The 9,635-nt window shown below is 40.9% G+C and overlaps 2 protein-coding genes across 2 annotated transcripts; both read right to left on the bottom strand.

Annotated features, from left to right (window-relative positions):
* Positions 1 to 808: 808 nt before the first annotated feature.
* Positions 809 to 1,738, bottom strand: LOC125444087 (olfactory receptor 14I1-like). The gene has a single exon (XM_048516524.1). It carries the CDS (start codon positions 1,736 to 1,738, stop codon positions 809 to 811), a length of 930 nt encoding a protein of 309 aa, XP_048372481.1.
* Positions 1,739 to 6,136: 4,398 nt separating this feature from the next.
* Positions 6,137 to 9,112, bottom strand: LOC125444086 (olfactory receptor 14A16-like). The gene is made up of 2 exons (XM_048516523.1): positions 8,990 to 9,112; positions 6,137 to 7,095 (listed from the first exon to the last, which is right to left on the bottom strand). The coding sequence occupies exons 1-2, from the start codon at positions 9,021 to 9,023 to the stop codon at positions 6,137 to 6,139; spliced, it is 993 nt and encodes a 330-aa protein (XP_048372480.1). The 5' UTR covers positions 9,024 to 9,112.
* Positions 9,113 to 9,635: the final 523 nt, after the last annotated feature.

The following is a 9,635-nucleotide window of genomic DNA, read 5'->3' as shown; positions in this document are numbered from 1 at the left end:
ACTAGAGCCAGGTTATTTCACGCTGGTGGAACTCTATGTCAGCTCAAACCAGGGCCCTGTGGGATCTTAAATAGTTGTGCAAAATCTGAAAGACAGAGATGTATCACCAGGCTTTTGATTGAGACCAATTGTGTACCCCAAAAGTCCTCTGTAGCCTGCTTATTAGACATTCTGTTTCTCTACATAACCCTCCCTCCCCATTGAATTAACCCATGATTGGACAATTCTGAATGTAACGTCTTGTCAAAGCTGTGCCAGGTAGCTTTTAGAGGTAGCTTTTCTGACATCTTGAATTTCAAATGAGATTAGTATTTTTGCAATCTATGGCCCCTTCCACATATGCAAAATAATGCGTTTTTAAAACACTTTCACAACTGTTTGCAAGTGAATTTTGCTATTCCACACAGCTTCCAAGAGCACTGAAAGCACTTTGAAAGTGCATTATTTTGCATGTGCAGAATGAGCCTATGTGTTTTATGTATTAGACATCTAGTTTTAATGAGGCTTGTACATTACCCTGAGGCCAACTTCAGCCAGGGAAGGTGGAAAACAAATTGCATAAATAAATAAAATATATAAAACTGCTTGGGAAAACAATGGAAGAAAAATGGAGAAATAAACTTTCCAGAACCAAAAAAAAATGTGGAACTCGAAGGAGGAGAAAGTACCATTTAATGGGAAGATTAGTTGTAAATGATTCATGCAAAATATTCTGTTTTCTTTCCTGTGTACTATACCTGAGAGGCAAACAAAAATTCTCTGCAGAAGGATATTAAGTCTCATTTTTTAGGAAAAGATTTGCAGGCAATTATTTTAGAATGCTGCCCAAATCAAAGAGCTTCAACAATGCAGTCTTGATTTCTTTGTTTCTCATGCTATAAATGAATGGATTGAGCAAGGGAGGGACTATAGCATAAATAACTGCAGAAAGAACATTCAGGTCAGATGAAATGTAACTCTGAGGCCTCAAATAGGCAAAGATGCCAGTAAAGGTAAGCAAAGAGACCACAGTGACATGGGGAAGGCAAGTGGAGATGGCCTTTTTCTGACCATGCACAGAAGGGATTTTGAGCACTGCTTCAAAAATCCGCACATAGCTGACAATGATGAAGATGAAGCATCCTAATATAAAGAAAGAGGTCAGTATAGTCAGTCCAACTTCAACGAGATACATGTCCGAACAGGCAAGTATTAACATCTGTGGGACTTCACAGAAGAACTGATTGATTATGTTGGAACAGAAGATGATAGCAAAAGTTCCTCCGCTGTGTAACACACCATTGATTAGACCAGCAATCCATGCACTGACCGCCATCTGAATGCAGGCTCCTCTATGCATAATTGTCTTATATTGCAATGGATTGCAGATAGCAATACGACGATCATGTGCCATTATTGTCAAGATGGCAAAATCTGAGCCCCCAAAGAAAAAGAGGAAGAGAACTTGAGCTACACATCCTAAATAAGAAATTGACCTGCTGTTTAGGTAAGCATTTGCCATTGTTTTGGGTAACAGGGCAGAAACAGTGCCAAGATCCAGGACGGCCAGGTTCATGAGAAAGAAGTACATGGGGGTGTGGAGATGATGATCCAGGGCTACAGCAAGGATGATCAGAAGGTTGCCAGTCACTGCAGTCAAGTATACCATGAGGAATACAAAGAAGTATAAGATCTGTACTTCTCGGATGTCTGAAAATTCAAGGAGCAGAAATTCCCATGTAGAGGTGAGGTTTGGCATTTTGCTTCCAATATCGATTTGCATGTTACCTGTAGGGCTAAGGAGAGGAAGTATTTCAGAGAACAATACACACAGGTCTCCTCAGAATCCTACTCTGGTCTCTTCAATAGGGGTTTCTTCTGACTGCACAGATAATCAATATCAGTGAATATTTTACCACAATTCCTTGTTCAACCATCTGAGTCTAGCAGCAACTGTTGTCTTGAATGAGCAAAGGATAGGGTCGTTTGCATATGGGAAAATTGGATGATTGATCCAGCATCTCACTGGTTGTCCCTTATCCTACACTCGATCTGTATGTGAGTTTGCCCAAACATAAGTTATTGATTGGACCTCCCCTACACCCACACCCACATACACACATACATGGTAATACGTTATTTGGATCCGCTTCTCCGTAGACTCCTGTATGCCTGCTTAACTGGACAAAGTAAATGGGGTGTGAGATTCCCCTCCCCCTTGAGTATTTGTTTTCTGCTTGTAGACAGTTAAAAATTGAAAATACTGTACATGGAAACAATGTTCCAACACATTTATATATAGCCGTGAAAAGCATCTGGGGTAGTTTTCTTAAGGGCCTGCATTAAATGTGTCTGAATTGCTTTATCTGGCTGATGTCTGTGAATGCTGCCTTCCCTTCTAGAGTTTTCAAATTATCAAATTCACCTAAAATGAAAGTGGGTATCCTGAACTGCCCAGAGAAGCAGGACTTAAGTTCCGTCACCATCAACCACCCAAGTTTAGTTTAGTTCCGTCAAAATCAACCACCAAAGCCCTGTGTCTTTTTAATATAAACTTAATCTGGTTCCTCACCTCCATATAGATTCTCAGGCACCCCTTGTTAGCGGGAACTCAAACTGGATTTTTCCCAGCTCCATATTAAAATTTCAATGGTCTATAGGGTTAATGATTTTTAAAGGGCTGTTTCACCCAGCCGTTCATTCTCAGACAACCTTGGAAACCAAGGGCAGACTCCATCATCCCCAAAGACCATCTCTCACACACAATCTTCCAAGAATCTCATTTCCTTCTAAGTAGACATGAAAAAAGAATATTTTGTATTATTATTTCTTTTCCCCTTTTTGACAGCAAAACCACATCTTTAGGAAATATTCTGCTTATCACCTATTAAATTCTGGATATGGTATTTCTCTCTGCTGTTCTTCAGGCTGCCCAATTTATTCTAATAAACCTGAAGAAGCCCTTTGCTTCTTCAAATGGACATGGGTCTCTGAGTATATATAAGAAGTCTGGCACCAGGGCAACGGGAACAGTTTCTGTGACACTCTGATGTTGATTTATTTTTTCCCCAAGAAAAGGATATTGTAAAACATTGTAAAAGGCTGGAAGGAAACTCTTTGGTGCAATCACTATAGACTCATTTTGCTGCAATCACTCTAGACTCATATGCTAATTTCTCAATATCAAATATGACCACATACCTTAGAATCCTCTTTCTTCTCCAGCACTTTCCTTCTTAGTTTTCCTGACTCAGTTACTGCTGCAGAGGCAATGCCGTGTCATTGGGTATCATTAATTTCTGATAGGGATTTGGACCAATGAATAAATAACATCAATTATGATCGGTGACAAACAAGAGCTCAGTTTCTGCCTCAGCTATTTAAATTCATATATCCATTTGCTCATGGCATTCCTTAGAGAACTTGCTATTCCACTAATTTCTGTCACCTTGTGAGCTAAAAACACTGTGGGAATGAGGTAGAACTTAATTTATGTTCTGTTCTTAGCAACTGAGTCCCAAGAGTTCACCTCACCTTACTCCAAAGTGATGAAGTCTTTTTTCCTCTTCTGTATTATCACTTCCATTTTTTGTAACTAGCCTAAATAGGTAATTAATGGATCATGGCTGTGCATGAAGGAAGACCAGACATTTAAGCATGATCTACAGCTGTCATGGTACTGCAGTCCTTCCACTTTGGTACTTTACATACAAAAGAAAGGTACCTCAGCATTTCTGAGGTTGGGCTTACATTGATTAAATCTTGAAGTATGTGTATATGTGTGTATTTATATATATAAATACATGCAAACATAAACATATAGGCATATTCCACATAAGCCTAAAACAGTGGTGTGAAAAAGGTGTGAAAATGGTGTAAACCCTTTTACGGCATTTTCACATCGCTTTCTTTGGCCCATGTGGCATCCGCCATACCCACACACACAAACACACACACACACACACACACACACACACACACACACACACACACACACACACACACACACACACAGAGTCACACACACACACACACCTATAGTACACGGGTGTATGCAAGCGATGATCCAAAGTTACAGCAACAATGATGAAAAGGTTGCCAGTCACTGCAGTCAAATATACTGTGAGGAACACAAAGAAATGTATTATCTCATTTCCTTAAGGAATGGGGCATTTATAGTTTTTCTTCGTCGCAGCCCTGGAGGGGCAGTTTGGGCAGAGGACCGCATCGTTGTTGGGGGAGGCCGTGCTTGCATGCTGGACCACCCTGCCATTGGGGGCCTCCATAAGAGGCTGGGAAGGGGAGGGCTTGAGGAGCATGCCTTCAGAGGCCTCTGTGGGTGAGCCCAATACCTCGTGACCCAGAAAAAGTACCCCCTAATAGGGGAAGCTGGGATCAGCCTGGGTGGCTGTCTGGCTGCGAACATGCGCTCCTCTTGCTCGCCCAGCTTCAGTTGTTAAGAATGGTTTAATAAAAAGGGCTGCGGCCCTATTTCAATCCAAGCCGTGTCCATGGATTACTTGAGTAGCCTCTGCACATCTGGCCGCAAATTAGGAAAGGTGTTTCTCAAGTCTCTCTCCTCCTCATTTGCAGTTACCTGTTACATGAGAACATAAGAACAAGCCAGCTGGATCAGACCAGAGTCCATCTAGTCCAGCACTCTGCTACTCGCAGTGGCCCACCAGGTGCCTTTGGGAGCTCACATGCAGAATGTGAAAGCAATGACCTTCTGCTGCTGTTGCTCCTGAGCACCTGGTCTGCTAAGGCATTTGCAATCTCAGATCAAAGAGGATCAAGATTGGTAGCCATAGATTGACTTCTCCATAAATCTGTCCAAGCCCTTTTTAAAGCTATCCAGGTTAGTGGCCATCACCACCTCCTGTGGCAGCATATTCCAAACACCAATCACACGTTGCGTGAAAAAATGTTTCCTTTTATTAGTTTTAATTCTTCCCCTCAGCATTTCAATGTATGCCCCCTGGTTTTAGTATTGTGAGAAAGAGAGAGAAATATCTCTCTATCAACATTTTCTACCCCATGCATAATTTTATAGACTTCAATCATATCCCCTCCTCTCAGACATCTCTCCAAACTAAAGAGTCCCAAACACTGAAACCTCTCCTCATAAGGAAGGTGCTCCAGTCCCTCAATCATCCTTGTTGCCCTTCTCTGCACTTTTTCTATCTCCTCAATATCCTTTTTGAGATGCGGAGACCAGAACTGGACACAGTACTCCAAGCGCGGTCGCACTACTGCTTTATATAAGGGCATGACAATCTTTGCAATTTTATTATCAATTCCTTTCCTACTTATCCCCAGCATAGAGTTTGCCTTTTTCACAGATGCCATGCACTGAGTTAAGGAGGATAAAATGTCTGAAGAGAAGGTTGGTTGACTACACAAGGATGTGGCTTAAAAATGGATTAAAAACAACAAAAGCAAACAACATTGCAGTTGTGCCTGGCCCCAGGAATGTACAATTGACCTAGACTAGAGCCAGGTTATTTCGCACTGGTGGAACTCTGTGTCAGCTGAAACCAGGGCCCTGTGGGATCTTAAATAGTTGTGCAAAATCTGAAAGACAGAGATGTATCACCAGGCTTTTGATTGAGACCAATTGTGTACCCCAAAGTCCTCTGCAAGCCTGCTTATTAGACATCCTGTTTCACTACATAAACCTTCCTCCCCATTGAATTAACCCATGATTGGACAATTCTGAATGAAACCTCTTGTCAAAGCTGTGCCAGGTAGCTTTTAGAGGTAGCTTTTCTGACATCTTGAATTTCAAATGAGATTAGTATTTTTGCAATCTATGTGTTTTATGTATTAGACATGTTGTTTTAATGATGCTTGTACATTACCCTGAGGCCAACTTTAGCCAGGGAAGGTGGAAAACAAACTGAATTAATAAATTAAATAAATAAATAAAACTGCTTGGGAAAACAATGGAAGAAAAATGGAGAAATAAACTTTCCAGAACCAAAAAAAAATGTGGAACTCGAAGGAGGAGAAAGTACCATTTAATGGGAAGATTAGTTGTAAATGATTCATGCAAAATATTCTGTTTTCTTTCCTGTGTACTATACCTGAGAGGCAAACAAAAATTCTCTGCAGAAGGATATTAAGTCTCATTTCTGAGGAAAAGATTTGTGGGCAATTATTTTAGAATACTGCCCAAATCAAAGAGCTTCAACAATGCAGTCTTGATTTCTTTGTTTCTCATGCTATAAATGAATGGATTGAGCAAGGGAGGGATTATAGCATAAATTATGGCAGAAAGAACATTCAGGTCAGATGAAATGTAACTCTGAGGCCTCAAATAGGCAAAGATGCCAGTAAAGGTAAGCAAAGAGACCACAGTGAGATGGGGAAGGCAAGTGGAGATGGCCTTTTTCTGACCATGCACAGAAGGGATTTTGAGCACTGCTTCAAAAATCCGCACATAGCTGACAATGATGAAGATGAAGCATCCTAATACAAAGAATAAAGTCAATATCATCAAACCAACTTCCACCAGATACAGATCTGTACAGGAGAGTTTTAGCATCTGTGGTATTTCACAGAAGAACTGATCAATCATGTTGGAGCAAAAAGTGATAGCAAAAGTTCCGCCAGTCTGTAACATACCATCAAATATACCAGCAATCCATGCACTGGCTGCCATCTGAATACACGCTCCTCTGTGCATAATTATTTCATATTGCAATGGATTGCAGATAGCCACATACCGATCATGTGCCATCACTGTTAGAATTGCAAAATCTGCTCCTATAAATTGGAAAAGGAAGAAAACTTGAGCTACACACCCCAAATAAGAAATTGACCTTCTGTTCATGAGGGAATTGGCCATCGTTTTGGGTAATGTGACAGAAATTAAGCCAATATCCAGAATGGCCAAGTTCATGAGAAAGAAATACATGGGGGTGTGGAGATGATGATCCAGGGCTACAGCAAGAATGATGAGAAGGTTGCCAGTCACTGCAGTCAGGTATACTATGAGGAATATAAAGGAGTATAAGATCTGTACTTCTCGGATGTCTGAAAATTGCAGGAGCAGAAATTCAGATGTGGAGGTGAAGTTGGGCATTTTGCTTCCAAGATTCATTTGCAAACTACCTGCAGAGTTGAGCAGAGAAAGTGATTTAGAGAACAATTCTCACCAGGTCTTCCCAGAATCCTACTGTGATCTATTCAATTGAGATTTTTTTCTCTTGGCAGTTAACTGATATCAATGAATAGCTCGTCAGGATTCCTTGTTTGGTCGTCTCAGCATAGAGATTGGTGCTGTGTTGAATGGGCAAAGGATGGGCAAACTGGATGGGTAAACATGGGCAAATTGGATGGGTGCTTAGTTTCTCACTATCATTCCCCAACATGAGAGTTTGCTCCAATATAAACTTCTGCAGTATCCATGCTCAAAGACTGGAACTATACCAAATCTCACTCATATTTTGCTTGGCCATGCATAGATTTGGTCAGTGGAGAGTATTCTGATTCCTTACCAAGCTCCACAGGAAAATGCTGTTGTTGCATAGACATCTCCCCACACATACACACTGGGGATTAATTACATATACTCCTATCCTTGGAGTTCTGGCAAGCTGGCAAGAGTAAATGGAGACATCTATCTCTCCTGTCTGGGATATGAACAATTTTGTACATGGAAATAATACAGGGTACCAAGAACGTGTTCACGCTCTATTAAACTGAGTGGCAATATCTGAAAATTTCAAAATTTATAGGCACCTAGCCAAATAGTAAAGCAACAAAATTGTATTCCATAAACAGAACCTATATATAGGTCAAAATTGTGCCACCAAGTTATGTAAAATACCTTAACTTCAGCAATGGATATATGTACAAAGTTTTTAAGAAATGTTCAGTTCATAGTGATATATATAGTCTTTACCACACTCTAATCCATGCAATACTCTAAGAAACACAAATAAATCTTATCTATTCAGTTGTTCTACAGCACAATGATCTTTTCAGCACAATGGACAAATTAATCTTATCGGCACAATTGTTTTTCAGCACAATAATCTTCCTAGCACAGTAAATAGTTCTTATCTGCACAGTTGTTTTTCAGCACAAACCACAAATTATTCTTATCAGCACAATGTTTTTTAGCAGTGTTTTGGAAATAATACACCAACTCAGCTCTGAAATTCTTGCGGTAGAATTGTGAAAAACCTCTCTTGGATGTTTGTGAGTTGCTTCTCTATACCTGTCTGACATCTGTGAATGCTGCCTTCTCCTCTAAGAGTTTTCAAATGATCACTTTCATCGGAAATAGAAGCAGGTATCCTAAATCACCCAAAGAAGAAAGAGTTTAATTCTTTCATTCCTTACTAATGTTAAATTATGCCCCTATCACAAGGAATAATCTCCCTTTAATCCCTTTTGAAAGCCAGAACTATCCCCTTAAGGTCTTCTCTGCTATTTCTGCTGTTAATTTTTAAATTTGTTCTCCACTTTTCTTTATGTCGCCCATTTTTTTCTAGAATTTGTATGGTTGGAAAGCCCTCTGCCTCTTTCCATTTCTGGGAGACAAACTACCAACCTTGACTTAAACAGGCATGGGTCTATCAGTACAGGGGTGAATCAAGGAGGAACTGCACCTGGGGTGTGTGTTTGCCCTGCGCCCCCGCCATGCCGCCGCCTGCTCCCGCCATGCCCTGGAACACCCCGCCATGCCCCCGGAACACCCCGATATTTCCCCCCAGAATGGCCACACCATGCCATGCACCAGCTAGACCCTGGACATAGTGCTCCCCCTTTCCCCCTGGGTCCTTCGCCACTGTATGCATGCATAGGAGAGGTCTGGCACCATGGCACCAGGAACATTCTGATGCCAGTTCAATTTTTTCAAGAGGATTTAAATTGTATGGAACACTTCCAGATAACGTAGCAAAAAAATGGTAAAAGACTGGAAGGAATCTCTTTGTAGCTTGCTGCAGTCATTGTATACTCACAGACAAATTTCCCAATATCAAACATGACTCGCTACCTTTGAGTCTCCTTTCTTCCCCAGATCTTTTCATCTTAAGCTCCCCATGTCAGTTTCTGCTGTAGTATCAAGTCACAGAATACTATTTTTTTCATCTTTGATCTGGATTTGGACCAATGAATCAGTCACTGTAATAATGATCTGTGACAAAAGAGAGATGGTTGGGTTTGATTGCTGTTTCTGCTGTTTAAATTCATGTATCCATTTGCTCATGCCATTCCGTAGAGGGTTTGTTGCCAGGTACTCCTAATCAAAAAGGAAGTAGGAATGAGGCAGAGGTTAATTTATGTTGTATTCCTGGCAATTGGCTCCCAAGAGTTTACCTCGCTTAACTGCCAAGTGATGCTAAAGTCTTTTTCCTATGTTTCATTACTTCCATTTCCAGTGGAAATAGACCAGTAGCAACACATGGCTGTGCATGAAGTTAGAACAAATGCATCTCAGAAAGAACTATGGCCCCTTCAGCACAAGTCAAGATATGTGGGAGTGGGATGCTCACTGCTCCAGAGCTCACCATGGGCCCTGCCCTTTGTCGCAATTATGGCCCAGTTGATTCTGGGGCCATTATTAAGGGTCAACAGTGGAGAATAACTTTTTTAACAGCCACTAAAGAGATCTTCAAGAGGATGAAAAAAGAAATGATCAA

The sequence above is a fragment of the Sphaerodactylus townsendi genome, linkage group LG15 (assembly GCF_021028975.2).
Source record: "Sphaerodactylus townsendi isolate TG3544 linkage group LG15, MPM_Stown_v2.3, whole genome shotgun sequence".
In the NCBI taxonomy this organism is placed as follows: domain Eukaryota; kingdom Metazoa; phylum Chordata; class Lepidosauria; order Squamata; family Sphaerodactylidae; genus Sphaerodactylus; species Sphaerodactylus townsendi.
The sequence above is the reverse complement of the archived record's forward strand: the minus strand, read 5'-3'. Positions and strand labels throughout refer to the sequence as shown.

Coding starts and splice junctions, on each gene's coding strand:
- LOC125444087 (XM_048516524.1), bottom strand. CDS start 1,738: ATGCCAAACCTCACCTCTACATGGGAATTTCTGCTCCTTGAATTTTCA.
- LOC125444086 (XM_048516523.1), bottom strand. CDS start 9,023: ATGAAAAGATCTGGGGAAGAAAGGAGACTCAAAG. Junction 7,096..8,989: donor GGAAGAAAGGAGACTCAAAG/GTAGCGAGTCAT, acceptor TCAACTCTGCAG/GTAGTTTGCAAATGAATCTT.